The following is a 22,841-nucleotide window of genomic DNA, read 5'->3' as shown; positions in this document are numbered from 1 at the left end:
AGCTCTGTCAGGAGGAATGGGCCAAAATTCACCCAACTTATTGTGGGAAGCTTGTGGAAGGCTACCCGAAACGTTTGACCCAAGTTAAACAATTTAAAGGCAATGTTACCAAATACTAATTGAGTATATGTAAACTTCTGACCCACTGGGAATGTGATGAAAGAAATAAAAGCTGAAATAAATAATTCGCTCTACTATTATTCTGACATTTTACATTCTTAAAATGAAGTGGTGATCCTAACTGACCTAAGACAGGGAATTTTTACTAGGAATAAATGTCAGGTATTGTGAAAAACTGAGTTTAAATGTATTTGGCTAAGGTGTATGTAAACTTCCGACTTCAACTGTACACTACATGACCAAAAGTATGTGGACAGCTGCTTATCGAACATCTCATTCCAAAATCATGGGCATTAATATGGACTTGGTCCCCCCCCTTTGATGCTATGACAGCCTCCACTCTTCTGGGAAGGCTTTCCACTAGATGTTGGAACATTGCTGTGGGGACTTGCTTCCATACAGCCACAAGAGCATTAGTGAGGTCAGGCACTGATGTTGGGCGATTAGGCCTGGTTCACAGTCGGCATTCCAATTCATCCCAAAGGTGTTTGATGGGGTTGAGGTCAGGGCTCTGTGCAGGCCAGTCAAGTACTTCCACACCGATCTCCACAAACCATTTCTGTATGCGTTGTGCACGGGGGCATTGTCATGCTCAAACAGGAAGGGCATTCTCCAAACTGTTGCCACAAAGTTGGAGGCACAGAATTGTCTAGAATGTCATTGGATGCTGTAGAGTTAAGATTTCCCTTCACTGGAACTAAGGGGCCTAGCCTGAACCATGAAAAACAGCCCAGACCATTATTCCTCCTCCACCAAATTCTACAGTTGGCACTATGCAGTCGGGCAGATAGCGTTTTCCTGGATTCCGCCAAACCCAGATTTGTCCGTCGGATGCTGCCAGATGGTGAAGCATGATTGATCACTCCAGTGTTTGGAAACGTGTTTCCACTGCTCCAGAGTCCAATGTCGGCGAGCTTAGCGCCACTCCAGCCAACACTTGGCATTGCACATGGTGATCTTACGCTTGTGTGTGGCTGCTCAGCCATAGAAACCCATTTCATGAAGCTCCCAAGGAATAGTTATTGTGCTGACTATGCCTCCAGAGGCAGTTTGGAACTTGGTAGTGAGAGTCGTAACCGAGGACAGACGATTTTTACACGCTACACGCTTCAACACTCGGCGGTCCCGTTTTTTGAGCTTGTGTGGCCAACTACTTCGTGGCTGAGCCGTTGTTGCTCCTAGACGTTTCCACTTTACAATAAAAGCACTTACAGTTGACCGGGGCAGCTCTAGCAGAGTAGAAATTTGATGAACTGACTTGTTGGAAAGGTGGCATCCTATGACGGTGCCACGTTGAAAGTGAATGAGCTCTTCAGTAATGCCCGTCTACTGCCAATATTTGTATATGGAGATTGCATGGCTGTATGCTTGATTTTATACACCTGTCCACAACGAGTGTTGTTGAAATAGCCGAATCCAGTAATTTGATGGGGTGTCCACATAGTTTTGGATATATACTGTATATTAATTTGAAATGCACACTTGCCATAGCTGTAACCTGTACTGTCCATTTCCAGCAGAGTCCCACTAAAGAGCTGGCTGAGCATGGGTTCTCTCCAGGGGCTGAGACCAGCGGACAGGGTTCACTGGTCAAACAACCAACCTCTGATGACTCTTCAGATGGAAACATCTCAGAAGAGAGTAAGTACACTAGTCCAGAGTCCACTACTTACATTGAAACATTGATTGAAGTCAATCGGCATTTCATTTCACAATCAATCCAAATCTATGAGTTTAGATGTGTAAAATATAATAGGCAGATATGTCAAAACTGCTCTCTTTTCCTTTCTCCCTTCCTCTCTCTCTTGCTCGCTGTCTCTCTCTTCCCTTCTCCCTCTCTCTTTCTCTTTCTTTCTTCCTTCCTCTCTCTCTTTCTTTTCCTTTCTCCCTCTCTCTCTTTTCCTTTCTCTCTTCCTCTCTCTCGCTTGCTGTCTCTCTTCCCTTCTCCCTCTCTCTTCCTTTCTCCCTTCCTCTCTCTCGCTCGCTCGCTGTCTTTCTCTCTCTTCCCTTCTCCTTCTCTTTCTCTTCCTTTCTTCCTTCCTCTCTCTCTTGCGCTTCCTCTCTCCCTTCCTCTCTCTTCCCTTCTCCCTTCCTCTCTCTCTCTTCCCTTCTCCCTTCCTCTCTCTCGCTCTCTCTCACTCTTCCCTTCTCCCTTTATCTCTCTCTTGCTCTCCCTCTCTCCCTTTGTCCCTACCTACCTACCTACCTCCCTCCCTCCCTTTCTCTCTCTCTTCCCTTCTCCCTTCCTCTCTCTCTTGCTCTCTCCCTCTTTCGCTCTCTCTCTCTTCCCTTCTCCCTTCCTCTCTCTCTTGCTCTCTCCCTCTTTCGCTCTCTCTCTCTTCCCTTCTCCCTTCCTCTCTCTTACGCTCTCTCTCTCTTCCCTTCCTCTCTCCCTCCCTCCCTTTCTCTCTCTCTTTTCCTTCACCTACCTACCTCTCTCTCTCTCCTAAGGTGCAGGGTATGAGTGGGAGGATGACTTCCCCCTGTTGCCCATTCCCACTTCCTCATCCAAGATGGCTGCCTCCTCCTCAGGCTCATCCCCCTCCACACCCAGTCTGCCCTCCACCTCCAAGGCCCCGGAGCCAAAACCAGCAGTGCAGTACTCCCGCTTCACAGTCTCCCCTAGCCACGTGTCTCGCTTCTCCATCACACACGTCACTGACTCTGACGTGGACTCTGGTCCAGGTGGGTCCTGGTGTTTTCATTTAAATTGACAGTGAACAAATACCTCTTGAGGATAACTAATTGTATGGATTTAACATAGTGGATAATGACGCATTCTGTCTGTCTGTCTGTCTGTCTGTGCAGGGAGCAGTGAGGATGGAGACAGAGTACTATAGAACCTCAGCCACCCAGACACTGCAAGAACTGCACCATATAAACATGACTTTTGTTTAGTGTTTTTTGGACATCAGCTTTCTGAAAAGACAGTGACTCGTTGTTAATGAACACTTTTTGAAAGGAGTCTGTAAAAGGGATGTGAAAGTAGAGAATCAACACCTATTAGAATATATCAAATACTATATGATGATAATATACACATACAAAGAAGAATATATATGTTTTCAAAATGACTTGTATGAAGGTAAAGACTTACGTTGCATTCAACATATTTTTGGGAACAAAGAGAGAAACTTTAGAACAGACGTGTTACTTGTTTGCCACCATAGACACTCATTATCAGCATGTTATGTAGAACCACACAACATTACCGCTTGTTACGTGGAAGACAGACGATCATTTTTATTGATCAGCTGTTTAACATGGAGATCAAAACAGAAGACACGATTTACAGAACACCCCTCTCAGAGAAGGAGGGAGTAAAAAGCAATGAAGGAAAGGACACAATGAAGGTTTTTTCATCAAATGATCGGTGTTTGAAAGTGATGTACCAAGAGCATATCTTTGAGACATTAGTTAACTCGTCATCTTAAAATATAAATGAAATATCACAAATAATGATTGAAGGAGAATTTTGTAATTCTACTGTTTTCTCAAAGGAGTCAGACCACCACTGCATACAGGCCTTATGATTTCCACCAATACGGGTGCCAGAGTCATTATTTCCCTCCATCTGTCAGTATGGGTTACTGTTCCCCTCCATCTGTCAGTATGGGTCACTATTCCCCTCCATCTGTCAGTATGGGTCACTGTTCCCCTCCATCTGTCAGTATGGGTCACTGTTCCCCTCCATCTGTCAGTATGGGTCACTGTTCCCCTCCATCTGTCAGTATGGGTCACTGTTCCCCTCCATCTGTCAGTATGGGTCACTGTTCCCCTCCATCTGTCAGTATGGGTCACTGTTCCCCTCCATCTGTCAGTATGGGTCACTGTTCCCCTCCATCTGTCAGTATGGGTCACTGTTCCCCTCCATCTGTCATTATGGGTCACTGTTCCCCTCCATCTGTCAGTATGGGTTACTGTTCCCCTCCATCTGTCAGTATGGGTCACTGTTCCCCTCCATCTGTCAGTATGGGTCACTGTTCCCCTCCATCTGTCAGTATTGGTCACTGTTCCCCTCCATCTGTCAGTATGGGTCACTATTCCCCCCTCCATCTGTCAGTATGGGTCACTGTTCCCCTCCATCTGTCAGTATGGGTCACTGTTCCCCTCCATCTGTCAGTATGGTTCAATATTCCCCTCCATCTGTCAGTATGGGTCACTATTCCCCTCCATCTGTCAGTATGGGTCACTGTTCCCCTCCATCTGTCAGTATGGGTCACTATTCCCCTCCATCTGTCAGTATGGGTCACTGTTCCCCTCCATCTGTCAGTATGGGTCACTGTTCCCCTCCATCTGTCAGTATGGGTCACTGTTCCCCTCCATCTGTCATTATGGGTCACTGTTCCCCTCCATCTGTCAGTATGGATCACTATTCCCCCCTCCATCTGTCAGTATGGGTCACTATTCCCCTCCATCTGTCAGTATGGGTCACTATTCCCCCCTCCATCTGTCAGTATGGGTTACTGTTCCCCTCCATCTGTCAGTTTTCCCCTCCATCTGTCAGTATGGGTCACTGTTCCCCTCCATCTGTCAGTATATGTCACTATTCCCCCCTCCATCTGTCAGTATGGTTCACTGTTCCCCTCCATCTGTCAGTATGGGTCACTACTCCCCTCCATCTGTCAGTATGGGTCACTGTTCCCCTCCATCTGTCAGTATATGTCACTATTCCCCCCTCCATCTGTCAGTATGGGTTACTGTTCCCCTCCATCTGTCAGTTTTCCCTTCCATCTGTCAGTATGGGTCACTGTTCCCCTCCATCTGTCAGTATGGGTCACTGTTCCCCTCCATCTGTCAGTATGGGTCACTGTTCCCCTCCATCTGTCAGTATGGGTCACTATTCCCCTCCATCTGTCAGTGTGGGTCACTATTCCCCTCCATCTGTCAGTATGGGTCACTGTTCCCCTCCATCTGTCAGTATGGGTCACTATTCCCCTCCATCTGTCAGTATGGGTCACTGTTCCCCTCCATCTGTCAGTATGGGTCACTATTCCCCTCCATCTGTCAGTATGGGTCACTGTTCCCCTCCATCTGTCAGTATGGGTCACTGTTCCCCTCCATCTGTCAGTATGGGTCACTGTTCCCCTCCATCTGTCAGTATGGGTCACTGTTCCCCTCCATCTGTCAGTATGGGTCACTGTTCCCCTCCATCTGTCAGTATGGGTCACTGTTCCCCTCCACCTGTCAGTATGGGTCACTGTTCCCCTCCATCGGTCAGTTTGGTTCACTATTCCCCTCCATCTGTCAGTATGGGTCAGTATTCCCCTCCATCTGTCAGTATGGCTCAATATTCCCCTCCATCTGTCAGTATATGTCACTATTCCCCTCTATCTGTCAGTATGGGTCACTCTTCCCCTCCATCTGTCAGTATGGGTCACTATTCCCCTCCATCTGTCAGTATGGCTCAATATTCCCCTCCATCTGTCAGTATATGTCACTATTCCCCTCCATCTGTCAGTATGGGTCACTCTTCCCCTCCATCTGTCAGTATGGGTCACTATTCCCCTCCATCTGTCAGTATGGGTCACTATTCCCCTCCATCTGTCAGTATGGGTCAGTATTCCCCCCTCCATCTGTCAGTATGGGTCACTGTTCCCCTCCATCTGTCAGTATGGGTCAGTATTCCCCTACATCTGTCAGTATGGGTCAGTATTCCCCTACATCTGTCAGTATGGGTCAGTATTCCCCTCCATCTGTCAGTATGGGTCACTGTTCCCCTCCATCTGTCAGTATGGGTCACTGTTCCCCTCCATCTGTCAGTATGGGTCACTGTTCCCCTCCATCTGTCAGTATGGGTCACTGTTCCCCTCCATCTGTCAGTATGGGTCACTGTTCCCCTTCATCTGTCAGTATGGGTCACTGTTCCCCTCCATCTGTCAGTATGGGTCAGTATTCCCCTACATCTGTCAGTATGGGTCAGTATTCCCCTACATCTGTCAGTATGGGTCACTGTTCCCCTCCATCTGTCAGTATGGGTTACTGTTCCCCTCCATCTGTCAGTATGGGTCACTATTCCCCTCCATCTGTCAGTATGGGTCACTATTCCCCTCCATCTGTCAGTATGGGTCACTATTCCCCTCCATCTGTCAGTATGGGTCACTGTTCCCCTCCATCTGTCAGTATGGGTCAGTATTCCCCTACATCTGTCAGTATGGTTCGATATTCCCTTACATCTGTCAGTATGGTTCGATATTCCCCTCCAGCTGTCAGTATGGGTCAGTATTCCCCATCTGTCAGTATGGGTCACTGTTCCCCTCCATCTGTCAGTATGGGTCACTGTTCCCCTCCATCTGTCAGTATGGGTCACTGTTCCCCTCCATCTGTCAGTATGGGTCACTGTTCCCCTCCATCTGTCAGTATGGGTCACTGTTCCCCTCCATCTGTCATTATGGGTCACTGTTCCCCTCCATCTGTCAGTATGGGTCACTGTTCCCCTCCATCTGTCAGTATGGGTCACTGTTCCCCTCCATCTGTCAGTAGGTGTCACTGTTCCCCTCCATCTGTCAGTATGGGTCACTATTCCCCCCTCCATCTGTCAGTATGGGTTACTGTTCCCCTCCATCTGTCAGTATGGGTCACTATTCCCCTCCATCTGTCAGTATGGGTCACTGTTCCCCTACATCTGTCAGTATGGGTCACTATTCCCCCCTCCATCTGTCAGTATGGGTCACTGTTCCCCTCCATCTGTCAGTATGGGTCACTATTCCCCCCTCCATCTGTCAGTATGGGTTACTGTTCCCCTCCATCTGTCAGTTTTCCCCTCCATCTGTCAGTTTTCCCCTCCATCTGTCAGTATGGGTCACTGTTCCCCTCCATCTGTCAGTATATGTCACTATTCCCCCCTCCATCTGTCAGTATGGTTCACTGATCCCCTCCATCTGTCAGTATGGGTCACTACTCCCCTCCATCTGTCAGTATGGGTCACTGTTCCCCTCCATCTGTCAGTATATGTCACTATTCCCCCCTCCATCTGTCAGTATGGGTCACTGTTCCCCTCCATCTGTCAGTATGGGTCACTGTTCCCCTCCCATCTGTCAGTATGGGTCACTGTTCCCCTCCATCTGTCAGTATGGGTCACTGTTCCCCTCCATCTGTCAGTATGGGTCACTGTTCCCCTCCATCTTTCAGTATGGGTCACTATTCCCCTCCATCTGTCAGTATGGGTCACTGTTCCCCTCCATCTGTCAGTATGGGTCACTATTCCCCTCCATCTGTCAGTATGGGTCACTGTTCCCCTCCATCTGTCAGTATGGGTCACTGTTCCCCTCCATCTGTCAGTATGGGTCACTGTTCCCCTCCATCTGTCAGTATGGATCACTGTTCCCCTCCATCTGTCAGTATGGGTCACTGTTCCCCTCCATCTGTCAGTATGGGTCACTGTTCCCCTCCATCTGTCAGTATGGTTCACTGTTCCCCTCCATCTGTCAGTATGGTTCACTGTTCCCCTCCATCTGTCAGTATGGGTCACTATTCCCCTCCATCTGTCAGTATGGGTCACTGTTCCCCTCCATCTGTCAGTATGGGTCACTGTTCCCCTCCATCTGTCAGTATGGGTCACTGTTCCCCTCCATCTGTCAGTATGGGTCACTATTCCCCTCCATCTGTCAGTATGGGTCACTGTTCCCCTCCATCTGTCAGTATGGGTCAGTATTCCCCTCCCACTGAAGGCCTGTGGCGTTATCATTAGTGCACAATAACAAGCAGGCATAGAACGTTTTGCAACGCAAATTAGAGTTTATATCGGACATATTCAGTTATGTCCTTCTCCGTTTCGTTTCTTTTACAGACATCCCTGGACCTAAACTATTGTGTGAATCCACCAAGTCAGTTTTTAGGGAATATCATTGATGACTTTCCATAAATGCTTTTTTAGGACTTGAAATTCATGTGCTATGCATGCAGATAGTGGTGGTAAAACACAGCTTATGTTGGTTTGGGTCTTATCCTCAGATGAGGGTAGCTGCCTGTCCTTACCCTCAGAGTTGAGCTTCACTGCACCACATACTGTGTAATATGTCTGCTACTCTTGAGGTGAACATCCTTTGTGATACGATCAAAGAACTTGTACATTTTTGATTGCGATTCTGAAAATGGAACTGCAGTACAAGTACAACAAGCTTACAAATACCATAGATACAGTAGCATATCATTTTTTTATAGGAAACTTTTGATGAAATATGAAACCTTGAAATGCAACTTAAAGAATGGAAGAACAAACAAATGATTTTCAACTGGCTTCGGTATCATGTTGAAGAAGAAATAATCAAATGATTGTTGGAAGACTACAGAATTGAGAACTGGTTTAGTCTTAACGTATTGTGATCAGCTGTGTGGTCAAGGGGTTTGTGATGTTACATGGATTAGTCAGTGTATTGTTTTCACGATTTTAACAATGGAAAATACATTTTGAATTCATGGACTTTTGCTATGTATGTGAAAATGTGTTTGCTATAGAAATGAAAAAAGATGGATGTGGTTGTTACCTGCTATACCAGCCTGGTAAGCCAAACACTGTAGCATGGTCTCAGGTCCGTTTGTACCCTCTTGCCTACTCCAATGACCATACTATAGGTTGGCAAGACAGTACAAACTGATCTGGGACCAGGCTAATATCACTCTAGTCTTTAGCCTCAAAGAACCAGGTTGTCAATTCAGTTCAAAACATAGATATGGAATTACATAGATTCTATTTCTTTGTTTTAAAGATCGACTCTGATCTCCATGCAGTAAGTGTGTTCTGTTTAGTGTTTAGCCTTTCTAGGGATTTACTATTCTGTAGTAGTTTAGCATCCATAGATCCATCTAGAGCGCTGTCTGTATGGACTATTTTTGTATCTCAAAAAAGAAAAATTACATTTAAGAATATCAAGAAATTACCTGGAATTTACCTGGAAGTGAGAGTTAAAAGTACATGTATTTATGTTTTATTGTTGCCAAAGAGAAGTATTTAATGAAGTATTGGGGCAAATAGGAACATAGGATATTTGATCTAGATTGTTTTAACCCACTAGTGGTGAGACTATAGACTCGGTACCAGTCTGTTTGTGCCATCATGCCACTCCTGGTGCCCAGGCTAGTGAGACGAAAGGGATGTGATGATGAGCAATGTTAGGCCTTGCCCTGGTCGTGATTTAAACAAACAGGACTAGTTTAGGGATGCTGTCAGTAAGATGTGTCCTGGTCGTGATTTAAACAAACAGGACTAGTTTAGGGATGCTGTCAGTAAGATGTGTCCTGGTCGTGATTTAAACAAACAGGACTAGTTTAGGGATGCTGTCAGTAAGATGTGTCCTGGTCGTGATTTAAACAAACAGGACTAGTTTAGGGATGCTGTCAGTAAGATGTGTCCTGGTCGTGATTTAAACAAACAGGACTAGTTTAGGGATGCTGTCAGTAAGATGTGTCCTGGTCGTGATTTAAACAAACAGGACTAGTTTAGGGATGCTGTCAGTAAGATGTGTCCTGGTCGGGATTTAAACAAACAGGACTAGTTTAGGGATGCTGTCAGTAAGATGTGTCCTGGTCGTGATTTAAACAAACAGGACTAGTTTAGGGATGCTGTCAGTAAGATGTGTCCTGGTCGTGATTTAAACAAACAGGACTAGTTTAGGGATGCTGTCAGTAAGATGTGTCCTGGTCGTGATTTAAACAAACAGGACTAGTTTAGGGATGCTGTCAGTAAGATGTGTCCTGGTCGTGATTTAAACAAACAGGACTAGTTTAGGGATGCTGTCAGTAAGATGTGTCCTGGTCGTGATTTAAACAAACAGGACTAGTTTAGGGATGCTGTCAGTAAGATGTGTCCTGGTCGTGATTTAAACAAACAGGACTAGTTTAGGGATGCTGTCAGTAAGATGTGTCCTGGTCGTGATTTAAACAAACAGGACTAGTTTAGGGATGCTGTCAGTAAGATGTGTCCTGGTCGTGATTTAAACAAACAGGACTAGTTTAGGGATGCTGTCAGTAAGATGTGTCCTGGTCGTGATTTACACAAACAGGACTAGTTTAGGGATGCTGTCAGTAAGATGTGTCCTGGTCGTGATTTAAACAAACAGGACTAGTTTAGGGATGCTGTCAGTAAGATGTGTCCTGGTCGTGATTTAAACAAACAGGACTAGTTTAGGGATGCTGTCAGTAAGATGTGTCCTGGTCGTGATTTAAACAAACAGGACTAGTTTAGGGATGCTGTCAGTAAGATGTGTCCTGGTCGTGATTTAAACAAACAGGACTAGTTTAGGGATGCTGTCAGAAAGATATGCCCCACCCCACTCTACTTTCTGTACGTTATGAAATATAAATAAAGTGTTTTACACATCAATGTGTGTCTCATGTATTTCTTGGTACACGCACAAACAAACGCACCCAAAGGAATGAGATTATTATTATTTCTTCTTGCACAGTATAAACACACTGGTAACATATGGAATACACTGCAATGTGTTATTTTCCCTATATTTCATACGGTAAATGCACTGTGTCCTTCTATACATTGTAGATTGATTTACAGACAAATGAAACTGGATGAGAACTGCATACATATAGAAACGGGTACAAAATACAACAGGAATATCTATTTTAAGGTACAAATCCTTTGTCTTATGTAGTAATGGCATGACAGAAGAACAATAGGATAATGTTAATTAACAGTTAATATATTGTTTGTATGCATGAATTCTTAATCCTATTGTTCTGCTGTCATTTACAATATGAAAATAACACGGAAAATAATCTATATAGAATGCTATAACTTTGTGTATTGTGTATAGTATTGAACTTTTCTTTCTCTCTCTCTCTCTCTCTGTCCTAAGACCCAGACTCCAGTCGAACATTGGGGTCCCAGTAGAACCCAGACTCCAGTAGAACGTTGGGGTCCCAGTAGAACCCAGACTCCAGTAGAACGTTGGGGTCCCAGTAGAACCCAGACTCCAGTAGAACGTTGGGGTCCCAGTAGAACCCAGACTCCAGTAGAACGTTGGGGTCCCAGTAGAACCCAGACTCCAGTAGAACGTTGGGGTCCCAGTAGAACCCAGACTCCAGTAGAACGTTTGGGTCCCAGTGCAGACTCCAGTAGAACGTTGGGGTCCCAGTAGAACCCAGACTCCAGTAGAACGTTGGGGTCCCAGTAGAACCCAGACTCCAGTAGAACGTTGGGGTCCCAGTAGAACCCAGACTCCAGTAGAACGTTTAGGTTCCAGTAGAACGTTGGGGTCCCAGTGGAAGACAGACTCCAGTAGAACGTTGAGGTCCCAGTAGAACGTTGGGGTCCCAGTGGAAGTCAGACTCCAGTAGAACGTTGAGGTCCCAGTACAACGTTGGGGTCCCAGTGGAAGACAGACTCCAGTAGAACGTTTTTACACACAGCGAGCCTGTCCAGTTTTCTGTTTATTCTCCGTAATATAGAAAATACTTTACTTTGTGACAAATGTATTGCTCACACAAACTAAAGATATTCCCACCAAATCTTACAAATCCCAAATGGCAATAAGTAACATACTGTATGACCAGATCATAGAACTAGACCCCCAAATTAATGTAGATCAAACAACGACATCTTCTTAAACTTGATGTATGCATAAATCATTATCCGTAACAAATAACAGAATAAACTACAATTTCCGGCATACAGTATGTAGCAGTTTTCAAATGCTTTAATTTGATTGAAGATACAGTCCAAGGCTAGTTGGGCTTGAATGCTATGGATAGTTCAGTTAGACAGGTATGTTCAGTCATCATAGGTCCTGCTAAAACTAAAGGTCAAAGGTAGTACATCGTCTACAGTACTTGAGAAAGATCAATCCTGTGTGTGCTTGAATTTTTCCAGCAGAATCAAGGGTTTTCTATTCCAATTGGCTGGCTAAATATATCCGTGCCTCACAGCAACCAATCAGAACCAAGGATAACAAGAAGTAGAGCATGGAGCTAATAGAGGATTGGAGGAGGAGATTGGTCATGGTCAGAGATGAGAGGCCTGGGTTGGTCCTCAGTGGCCTGGGCTGGTTTCTTCTTTGGCGGGGGGACACTGTAGGGACAGGAGAGATGAAAAACGGGAAGTGGGGACCAACAGTTATTAACACCCAGGATTACAGAGTAGAGAATCATCACTTTTACTGCAGCAAGAGAGTGAGTTTGGAGCTGCCTCTGATTGAAGATGGGTTAAGGGTGAAATGAGACTGATGTGTGAACAAGGCAAGCAGTCATGCTACAAAATAAAACCAACAGAGAATGAAGATTTGGTTCATCTTGTCATAACGTTCATACAGACATGCACAGGGTACCATTTCAGACCCAGGCTATGCACCCTCATGAAACCAAACTAGCCAATGACAGTGATGTCGAGTTAAATAGTGAACGTAAGAAAGACCAAGTTGACGTGAGAGGAAGCCAGTGAATTAATGCGTGATAGGTTGGCTGAGTGGCAACAGGTGCCTCATCTTGTCACTTACGAGGGGTTCCTGCTGAATCAAAAGCCTCACACTGAAAGGTAAACAGAGTCCTATGGTGTGAACATTCATTTCCATCTCAAAGAATAGATAAATAATGTCACTTATCATTGTAATGTGTCACTTCTTAGTAAACTAACCATTGCCACAGTACTCATAAACATACATATTTATCGCACATTTACATTTGATTAAACACAGTCTTTACAATGAATCTGCTATAGACAGTAAAACATATTCAAAACACTATTTTCCCATATATGGTTAGTTTGAAGTATTTTTCAAAAACCCTAACCAATGTTAATAATACTAAAGTTAATCTTAGGTCATTCTGTCATTCTCTAAAGCATGTTACTTCCCAGAATGCAATTTGTTCAGTACAAAAACAAAAAAAGAACCAACATAAAAAAAAAAAATAAATCACAAGCAAAAAAAGAGGCAAGTATGCAGGCACACACAAACAGGCATATGACACATACACACAAACATTACACAAATCACACCAAAACACAGAGTACTGTACAGACAGACACCAGTTAAATGGCACTACAATACCCGTTGCAGGTCAGGGCTCACAGGTCAGGTTTACATGCAGTTGGGAGAAGTTCCTGTTTATGACCAGTAAGAAGAACTAGCTGGCTGGCTGGCTGGGGTATGGTGGTGGATCAGTATAACTACTGTACTATAACCTACAGCGGTATGGTGGTGGATCAGTATAACTGCTGTACTATAACCTACAGCGGTATGGTGGTGGATCAGTATAACTACTGTACTGTAGCCTACAGCGGTGGGTGGTGGATCAGTATAATTACTGTACTGGAGCCTACAGCGGTGGGTGGTGGATCAGTATAACTACTGTACTGTAACCTACAGCGGTATGGTGGTGGATCAGTATAACTACTGTACTATAGCCTACAGCGGTATGGTGGTGGATCAGTATAACTACTGTACTATAACCTACAGCGGTATGGTGGTGGATCAGTATAACTACTGTACTGTAACCTACAGCGGTATGGTGGTGGATCAGTTTAACTACTGTACTGTAGCCTACAGCGGTGGATCAGTATAACGACTGTACTGGAGCCTACACCGGTATGGTGGTGGATCAGTATAACTACTGTACTGTAACCTACAGCGGTAGGGTGGTGGATCAGTATAATTACTGTACTGGAGCCTACAGCGGTATGGTGGTGGATCAGTATAACTGCTGTACTGTAGCCTACAGCGGTATGGTGGTGGATCAGTATAACTACTGTACTGTAGCCTACAGCGGTATGGTGGTGGATCAGTATAACTACTGTACTGTAACCTACAGCGGTATGGTGGTGGATCAGTATAACTACTGTACTGTAACCTACAGCGGTATGGTGGTGGATCATTATAACTAATGTACTGTAACTTACAGTGGTATTCATTCAACAACCCTAACCCTAGCTTCATGTCCACATCCCGGTTCAACACAAATCCTATAGCCTCAAACCTAACCCTTACCCTAATCCCTTCTGTAGCCGCAACCCAAACCCCATCTCTAGCCGCAACCCAAACCCTAACTCTCACAAGCCGTTACAAATCAACAGAGATGCATGACGCCAACACCATCATTAAGTTTGCCAATGACACGCCGGTGATAGGACAGATCACTGACGATGATGAGACAGCCTATAGGAGACCGGGCAGTGTGGTGCCAGGACAATAACCTCTCCCTCAACGTCAGCAAGACAAAGGAGCTGATCATGGACTACAGGAACTGGAGGACTGAGCACACCCCCATTCACATGGAGCAGGTCGAGAGCTTCAAGTTCCTCGTTGTCCACATCACTAAGAAATTAACATGTTCCACACACACCCACATAGTTGTGAAGAGGGCACTACAGCGCCTATTCCCCCACAGGAGGCTGAAAAGGTTTGGCATTCTCAGATTCTCCAAAAGATCTACAGCCTTCCCACTGACTGGCTGCATCAACGCTTGGTACAGCAACTGCAAGGCACCCGACTGCAATGCGCTACAGAGGGTAGTGCGTACGGCCCAGTACATCACTGGGGCCAAGCTTCCTGCCATCCAGGACCTCTATACCAGGTGGTGTCAGAGGAAGACTCCAACCACCCAAGCCATATAGACTGTTCTCTCTGCTTCTGCATGGCAAGCGGTAGTGGTGCATCAAGTCTTGAACCAATAGGACCCTAAACAGCTTGACTTTACCCCTACTGTACCTACAGTGCTCTCAGAAAATATTCATATCCCTTGACTTTTTCCACATTTTGTTAGTTTACAGCCTTATTCTAAAATGTATTATATCGTTTTTTTCCACATCAATCTTTACACAATACCCCATAATGATAAGAAAAACAGGATTAGACATTTTTGCTAATTTAAAAATAAACAGAAATATCACATTTACATAAGTATTCAGACCCTTTACTCAGTACTTAGTTGAAGCACCTTTGGCAGCGATTACAGCCTCCAGTCTTCTTGGATATGACATTACAAGCTTGGCACTCCTATATTTTGGGAGTTTCTCCCATTCTTCTCTGAAGCCACTCTTGCATTGTCTTGGCTGTGTGCTTAGGGTCATTGTCCTGTTGGAAGGTGAACCTTCACCCAAGTCTGAGGTCCTGAGTGCTCTGGAGCAGGTTTTCAATAAGGATCTCTCTGTACTTTGCTCTGTTCATCTTTGCCTCGACCCTGACTAGACTCCCAGTCCCTGCCGCTGAAAAACATCCCCACAGCATGTTGCTGCCACCACCATGCTTCCTGCAGACGTAACGCTTGGCATTCAGGCGAAAGAGTTCAATCTTGGTTTCATCAGACCAGAGAATCGTGTTTCTCATGGTCTGAGAGTCTTTAGGTGTCTTTTGGCAAACTCCAGGCCAAAGGTGCATCAACAAAGTACTGAGTAAAGGGCCAAGTACTTATGTAAATGTAATATTTATTTTTTTACATTAATTATTACTATAAAAACCTGATTTTGTAATGTCACAAAATGTGGAAATGTCAATGGTCTGAATACTTTCCGAAGGCACTGTATGTATGTATGCATACATGTATGTAGTGCCCTGCAAAAGTATTCATCCCACTTGGTGTTTTTCATATTTTGTTGCATTACAACCTGTAATTTAATTGGACTTTTATTTGAATTTCATGTAATGGACAAACACAAAATAGTCAAAATTGGTGAAGTGAAAACAGAAAAGAGGTGCGTGCATATGTATTCACCCCCTTCGCTATGAAGCCCCTAAATAAGATCTGGTGCAGCCAATTACTTTCAGAAGTCACATAATTAGTTAAATAAAGTCTACCTGTGTGTGTATATATATATATTCCTTGGTCTTCATGGTGCCACTTGCTTAGTGGTGTTGCAGACTCTGGGGCCTTTCAGAACAGGTGTGTGTGTGTGTGTGTGTGTGTGTGTGTATATATATATATGAAGACCAAGGAGCTCTCCAAACAGGTCATGGACAAAGTTGTGGAGAAGTACAGATCAGGGTTGGGTTATAAAAAAAATATCTGAAACTTTGAACATCCCAAGGAGCACCATTAAATCCAATCTTAAAAAAATATGGCATCACAACAAACCTGCCAAGAGAGGGCCGCCCACCAAAACTCACAGACCAGGCAAGGAGGGCATTAATCAGAGAGGAAACAAAAAGATAACCCTAAAGGAGCTGCAAATCTCCACAGCGGAGATTGGAGTATCTGTCCATAGGACCTCTAAGCCGTACACTCCAAAGAGCTGGGCTTTACGGAAGAGTGGCCAGATAAATGACATCGCTTAAAGAAAACAATAAGCAAACATGTTTGGTGTTCGCCAAAAGGCATGTGGGATTCTCCCCAAACATATGGAAGAAGGTACTCTGGTCAGATGAGACTAAAATTGAGCTTTTTCGCCATCACAACCCAACACTTCTCATCACCCCGAGAGCACCATCCCCACAGTGAAGCATGGTGGTGGCAGCATCATGCTGTGGGGATGTTTTTCCATCGGCAGGGACTGGGATACTGGTTAGAATTGAAGGAATGATGGACGGCGCTAAATACAGGGAAATTCTTGAGGGAAACCTGTTTCAGTCTTCCAGAGATTTGAGACTGGGATGGAGGTTCACCTTCCAGCAGGACAATGACCCTAAGCATACTGCTAAAGCAACATTTGAGTGGTTTAAGGGAAAACATTTAAATGTCTTGGAATGGCCAAAGCCCAGACTTCAATCCAATTGAGAATTTGTGGTATGACTTAAAGATTGCTGTACACCAACAGACACAAATCCCAGTGTCTAGATGTGCCAAGCTTATTGAGACATACCCCAAGAAACTTGCAGCTGTAATTGCTGCAAAAGGTGGCTCTATAAAGTATTGACTTTGGGGGGGTGAATAGTTATGCACACTCAAGTTTTCAGTTTTTCTGTCTATTAAAATTACATCAGCAATTGATCAGAAATACAGTGTAGACATTGTTAATGTTGTAAATGACTATTGTAGCTGGAAACAGCAGATTTTTTTTATGGAATATCTACATAGGTGTACAGAGGCCCATTGTCAGCAAGGCTATTCCATGTGAGAAATTGCCAAGAAACTAAAGATCTTGTACAACGCCGTGTACTACTCCCTTCACAGAACAGCGCAAACTGTCTCTAACCAGAATAGAAAGAAGAGTGGGAGGCCCACTGCACAACTGAGCAAGAGGACAAGTACATTAGTGTCTAGTTTGAGAAACAGATGCCTCACAAGTCCTCAACTGGCAGCTTCATTAAATAGTACCCGCAAAACACCAGTCTCAACGTCAACAGTGAAGAGGCGACTCCGGGATGCTGGTCTTCTAGGCAGAGTTGCAAAGAAAAAGCCATATCTCAGACTGGCCAATAAAAAAAATAAAGATTAAGATGGACACAGACACTGGACAGAGGAACTCTGCCTAGAAGGCCAGCATCCCACTCTCAAACTAGACACTAATGTACTTGACCTCTTGCTCAGTTGTGCACCGGGGTCTCCCACTCTTTCTATTCAGGTTAGATTAAAAGAAGCAAATAAGCATCAATTAGCCTTTAAAAATGTTAAACTTGGATTAGCTAACACAACGTGCCATTGGAACACAGGAGTGATGGTTGCTGATAATGGGCCTCTGTACGCCTATGTAGATATTCCATAAAAAAAAAAAAAAGCCGTTTCCAGCTACAATAGTCATTTACAACATTGACAATGTCTACACTGTATTTCTGATCAATTTGATATAATTTTAATGGTAAAAAATGTTTTGCTTTTCTTAAAAAAATAAGGAAATTTCGAAGTGACCCCAAACTTTTGAACGATAATGTATATCAAACAAATTCCCCCCCACAGAGTGGTCATGCTCTCTCTTCAGATGTGGCAGTCTGAATTCTCCTACCTTGGCCTTATTCTAGTGGAGAAAGAAGAAACCTTGGCAGCTTCTGGTCGTAGTAACTCGTTTGAGAGCGCTTTTGTCTCTACATTTAACACAGATAGACAGAGAAGGGGGTTGGCAAAGCCAGGGGAAGAGAGGAGTTTGGTCACACACAAACAGAGAAACGGAGCGGGAAAGAGACAGCAAGGCACATGTAAAGAAGACACCATTTTGTTTGTGGCGGGAATGAGTTTTGTGCTGTAAATGTCACTTATTCCTCTCTTTGGCAAGTTGTAATAATTGGGTCAAATCTAATAGGATTTAAAGGGGGAATTCAAAGATAAATCAGAAATTCTAGACAGGACCAGGTATTGACGAACATATAGACAAGCAGACAGACTAGCGTCTTTCTTTATTCAGCACATAGAAATAACAGACATGTTTTATCCTGCCTCACATATCATGCTTTTTTTCCATTCCCTTTATTTTAATACAAAGACTAAATGTACAAGAAGGCTGAATGAAGTCACAATAACAAATCAACTCCTCTCCCTTTTCGAGGTTGCACAGTTGGTCATTTCATATGTACTGCAATATATATATATATATATATATATATATATATATATATATATATATATATGTGTCACAATAGCAAGAGTTACAGTACATGTGACAAAAGGCTATTTATTACAACGCTCTAAATGGCTATTGATCCAATTCAATTATTGCCATAATTTGCAGTTGTGCTGTTGGCAAATGGATGACTGATGACTCCTTTAAGGGCATCTCACCCATTCATTCACTCCAACGTTTCTGTATATAACTGTGCAGATCAGAATGACCTATTATTTCTGTGATATGGTAATTGCACAACGGTTAGATTGAATGGTTTATAGCTAGCAAACATTTATTCATGTTAGTCACAACTCATCTTCCTATTGTATGCACAGCAAGAGGCACGGTGTAGTCACAATGATGTTTTTGTTGTTAAAAGATGGCATCCAGGCAGCACTGATTGGAGGGGATGAGAACAGAGGCTGTTGCTTTGGCAACATGGTTTCCACACCATGAAATGTAGCACCTTTGTTGTGGGGTGGCCGAGGTGCAGATATCAGCTGTTTCTTCATGCCTGAATGCCTGAACAGTAACCCTACTCAGAGCCTCGCAACTCTTTCTTTCAGGGATGAGGGTTGTTTTCTCCGTTCAGCCTTGTGTATATTTATATTAAAAGACAAAAAAGATGTATTCAGAAATCCACAAGCTTTTGATTATCAGAGTAAAAGTATTTCACACTGCCTGTCGGGTAACACATCTGACATCATAAAACATGACTTTGTGGCTAATAATAAACACAATAATACATGTTTACAGAGAATGGCACAAATAATACAGAGTATTGGGTCTTTAAGGTGCGTTTTGATCAACTGATAATCAATAGATATAATAAATCATATATTTTACTTTATGGTACATTAATGTACAGTACACATTCATGGTCATCCATTTCATTGGGCGGATGCCCCCCAATGAGTTATAATAATGAGAAGGGAAAAAAAAATAACATTTACATTTAAGTTATTTCACTACATGTGATACATACGCCTCTCATTTGAAGAGGAACGTTAGACATCAGAAGAACCTCACAGTCTATAAAGTAAAGTTATTGTCTGACGGATAAGAAGACCCAGTATAGTTTTAACTTGACATTTTTTTGATCAATCATTATCATCTTTACATGACTAAAACAGTCCCCTTCGGATTACCATTTTGATTTACAATGATAATATAAATCCTTCAACCTGGTGTAGAATGTTAAAGATTTTATTTTAAATAATTTTAAATATTTTATTATATATGTTTACAGAGGAATAAATCCCCATTTAATAGAAAAGACATATACATGCATGAAAGACAAGCAAAAGATTATCCTAATTTTCATCCTCAGACAAAGTCCATCATTCCAATGATTTGGATGGTGTCAGTCCTGGTGTCAGGATGGTGTCAGTATGGTGTCAGTCCATTAGCGGTGGGTACTGGTTCCACCAGTGCTTGGCCTGGGAACTTCCCAGTAGTGTGAAAGTGCCAGGTGAGAGAGGCAGGAAGGAAAGGAGGATAGACAAGTCTTTCCCTTGGTGGAATTGGGGGGGTGGAGAGGATAGACTGGTAAGCGCCGGAGGAGTGTTGTGGTGGGTTAGAGAGAGGAGGGGAGGGGTGAGGGTTAGAGTGACTGGTGAGGAGGGCAGATGATGAGGGATTGCAGAGGTGCCTGGCAGTCAGTAAGTCAGTCTTATTGCAGCAGCAGCAAGCCGAGTCTGTGTCTGTCTGTCCCTTCTCACACTGTTGAAATCAATTTCGGAACTGTTCCCCCTTCGGAACTGTGGAACAAAGAGAAGGAGAAGCTTCCAGGTATATACAGTATATAGGCACTCAGAGAAACAACAGTGGAGCAACACAACCACAGCCAAATAATACACTTGGCCAATCTACAGGCATTTAGTTTGGCCAATTCTGGCGCTGGGTCCCATGTTGCTGCCTCCGTCTGAACATTCCCTTCATCCATTCACGATAAGTATTTGAATAATAGTATTTCATACAGTTAAGATAACCTTTCCCTCAGATATACAAGGAGAAGACAGTAAAATGCCAACTTCATGTCTTCAATCTCATTTCTCTGATATGCTACAACAAATTAACTGACAGCCTTTCACATTCAACGTTTACTTCAGACCTGAGTTCAAATAGCATAGAAAACACATATTATATGAACCCGGGTCTAGTATACTGTAGCCTATATACATGGACACAGAGCACGGTGTGGGCAGCAGCGCAGAAGGGATAGTAACAATACTACGGAGGGTCAGTAGCTAGGAGGGGAGTGTTCAAGCCTGGGGCTTTTCCCTGAAATCAAAATTATAATAGCCTAAATGAAACTTAACGATAAAAGCAAAAAGCAAGCTAAAGCAACAAATATGTTTCAAAGTAATAGGTTAAAACACTGAGGGAAAATATTTATTTGACCCACTAGGAATGGCATAAGGATAGATGATTCCCATTGGTCAAACATGGGTTGAGGTGAACCAACATTTGGGTTTTTGGGCAAACCAATCTTTCTGTCCCACATGATATCACATAATCATGATAATATCATAGCTAGGTCTCGTCATCAAATAAATACATTTTAAAAAATCAGGGGGAAAAAAACGTAAACACACCAAAAATAAACCATTAAAATTATATGGCAATTAACACAACAAAAACCTGATATGACCTTGTTTGTAGTTCGATAGTTTATGTTGGAAAGTTGGAGTTCCTATCAGGGGAATACTTAAGGATGCTAATTACTTGTAGTGTCTAACCATTGGTCCATGAAATCATATCCAGTCTATCTAGTCTAGTGCCACCCGGCCAAACGTTATCAATTCACTATCACAACCGAGTATTTTTATTTATAGAGAGAGAGGAAAAAAAGAAAAGTGTGCCTTACCTCGTTGGAAAACGTTGCTCATACTGTTCAAGTCCTTGCTGTGGAGACAAAGAAAAAACACTTTTCAGTCATCGGCACTTTTGTGTCACACTAGAAAGTTGAGAACACATGATAACAGTATTGCTTGATTGGCAATCCAAAACTGTATCAATTGAATTACTGGAGATATTGTCAGTAGTAGTTTGTGGTCGTATCTGGCTTAGATTCAGCTTCAGAGTGTTTAATAGTCACATGTACAGGGTTGCAGGTGTGATTGCAGGGTACAGTGAAAATCTTAGGCACCGAGCCCCAACATGCAGGACTAGTGAAATAAAACAAGGAAAATGTAAAAAAAAAATATATATATATATATATATATATAAAAACAGCAGTATATACACAACTGTAGTAGTAATAATTAAATACTAAAATGCCCATTGGGGTGGTTGAGGGGTAATTGGTATTTTATTAGGATCCCCATTAGCTGTTACGAAAGTAGCAGCTACTCTTCCTGGGGTCCACACAGTACATGAAACATGACATAATACAGAACATTAACAGACAAGAACAACTCAGGGACCGAACTACATTAATCTAAAAATGGCACACATAGCCACACAACTATATATACACACACAAAATATCTAGGTCAAATAGTGGCGAGGCGTTGTGACGTGAGACATTGTTTTATCTGGGGTTTTTTAAAACCAGATTTGCTGTTGATTTGAGTAATATGGAATTTGTAATATGGAAGGGAGTTCCATGCAATAATTGCTCTATATAATACTGGACTGTGAAAAGACCCCTGGTGGCATGTCTGGTGGGGTAAGTGTGTGTATGTGTCAGAGCTGTGTGCAAACAATTTAGATGGTCGTCCTCTAATATTCAACACGTTCCTTATAAAAAGAAAAAGTGAGGCAGTCAGTCTCTCCTTAACTCTTAGTCAAGATGGCTCACTGTTCGTTGTTGGCATTTCCTTCCAAAGTTTGCTCACTTTACCAATGAAATAATCATAACAATGTGTTGGCAACATCAAAATGTTTTGTGATGAATAAGCCAATGAAAGATGGAGTTGAATGTGTCTTTCTGCCTATAATTTCATTTAAAGTACTCCAAAGTCCTTTATATCATTGATATTGGCTTCATAATACAGTTTTCTTTTTTATGTTGAGTCAGGTCACATCATTTCTCAATTTGCAGTAAGTCAGCCAGTCAGATGTACAGCCAGACTTATTAGCCACTCCTTTTGCCCCATCTCTTTCAACCATACAGTTTTTCAGTTCCTCATCATCCATGGAGTCATAACAGTTCTGTCAGTTTCTTACCACATGTATGTATATCAATAATTGGAAGAAGCAATTCCCTAAATGCATCAAGTGCAACGTCTGGATGCTCGTCATTAATCACATCAGCCGAACAGATAGTTTAAACATCATCCATATAAGTCACAGCAAAATA

The 22,841-nt window shown here is 43.2% G+C and overlaps 3 protein-coding genes across 16 annotated transcripts in view; 2 read left to right on the top strand and 1 right to left on the bottom strand.

Annotated features, from left to right (window-relative positions):
* Positions 1–3,293, top strand: part of LOC106589899 (serine/threonine-protein kinase LMTK1) — a 108,453-nt gene extending 105,160 nt beyond the window's left edge. For 3 of the 4 annotated variants that reach the window (XM_014180316.2, XM_045710293.1, XM_045710294.1), the window contains 3 exons: positions 1,638–1,761; positions 2,572–2,805; positions 2,929–3,293. In XM_014180316.2, the coding sequence (XP_014035791.2) occupies positions 1,638–1,761; positions 2,572–2,805; positions 2,929–2,960 (390 nt within the window). In that variant the 3' untranslated portion in view covers positions 2,961–3,293. The remainder of the gene's footprint in view (positions 1–1,637; positions 1,762–2,571; positions 2,806–2,928) is intronic. The other variant, XM_014180317.2, reaches the window with a different exon arrangement.
* LOC123731460 (mucin-4) lies at positions 2,977–10,441 on the top strand. Of its 6 annotated transcripts, none has more exons than XM_045710296.1 (4): positions 4,050–4,550; positions 4,867–6,158; positions 6,366–6,819; positions 7,167–10,441. In XM_045710296.1, the coding sequence occupies exons 1-4, from the start codon at positions 4,063–4,065 to the stop codon at positions 7,786–7,788; spliced, it is 2,856 nt and encodes a 951-aa protein (XP_045566252.1). In that variant the 5' UTR covers positions 4,050–4,062; the 3' UTR covers positions 7,789–10,441. The 6 variants fall into 6 exon arrangements, with proteins under 6 accessions (XP_045566255.1, XP_045566252.1, XP_045566251.1 ...); XM_045710295.1 differs by having other exon boundaries at positions 4,050–5,662; positions 5,755–6,158; XM_045710299.1 differs by lacking the exons at positions 4,050–4,550; positions 4,867–6,158 and adding an exon at positions 2,977–3,796.
* A 746-nt stretch (positions 10,442–11,187) lies between these two features.
* Positions 11,188–22,841, bottom strand: part of LOC106589900 (brain-specific angiogenesis inhibitor 1-associated protein 2) — a 137,952-nt gene continuing 126,298 nt past the window's right edge. For 4 of the 6 annotated variants that reach the window (XM_014180319.2, XM_014180324.2, XM_014180325.2 and 1 more), the window contains 2 exons: positions 21,405–21,442; positions 11,188–12,142 (listed from right to left, as the gene is read on the bottom strand). In XM_014180319.2, the coding sequence (XP_014035794.1) occupies positions 12,043–12,142; positions 21,405–21,442 (138 nt within the window). In that variant the 3' untranslated portion in view covers positions 11,188–12,042. Of the gene's footprint in view, positions 12,143–12,566; positions 12,598–18,288; positions 20,296–21,404; positions 21,443–22,841 lie in introns of those variants that run through there. The other 2 variants (XM_014180321.2, XM_014180322.2) reach the window with 2 other exon arrangements.

Source organism: Salmo salar, chromosome ssa28 (genome assembly GCF_905237065.1).
Source record: "Salmo salar chromosome ssa28, Ssal_v3.1, whole genome shotgun sequence".
Lineage (NCBI taxonomy): Eukaryota > Metazoa > Chordata > Actinopteri > Salmoniformes > Salmonidae > Salmo > Salmo salar.
The sequence above is the reverse complement of the archived record's forward strand: the minus strand, read 5'-3'. Positions and strand labels throughout refer to the sequence as shown.

Excerpts from the sequence above, each read along its gene's own strand:
- LOC123731460 (XM_045710295.1), top strand. The coding sequence starts at position 4,185 with ATGGGTCACTGTTCCCCTCCATCTGTCAGTATGGGTCACTGTTCCCCT. Across the intron at positions 5,663-5,754 it reads ATGGGTCACTATTCCCCTCC|ATCTGTCAGTATGGGTCAGT; the intron begins ATCTGTCAGTAT and ends GTATTCCCCTAC. Across the intron at positions 6,159-6,365 it reads CCCTCCATCTGTCAGTATGG|GTCACTGTTCCCCTCCATCT; the intron begins GTCACTATTCCC and ends CTGTCAGTATGG.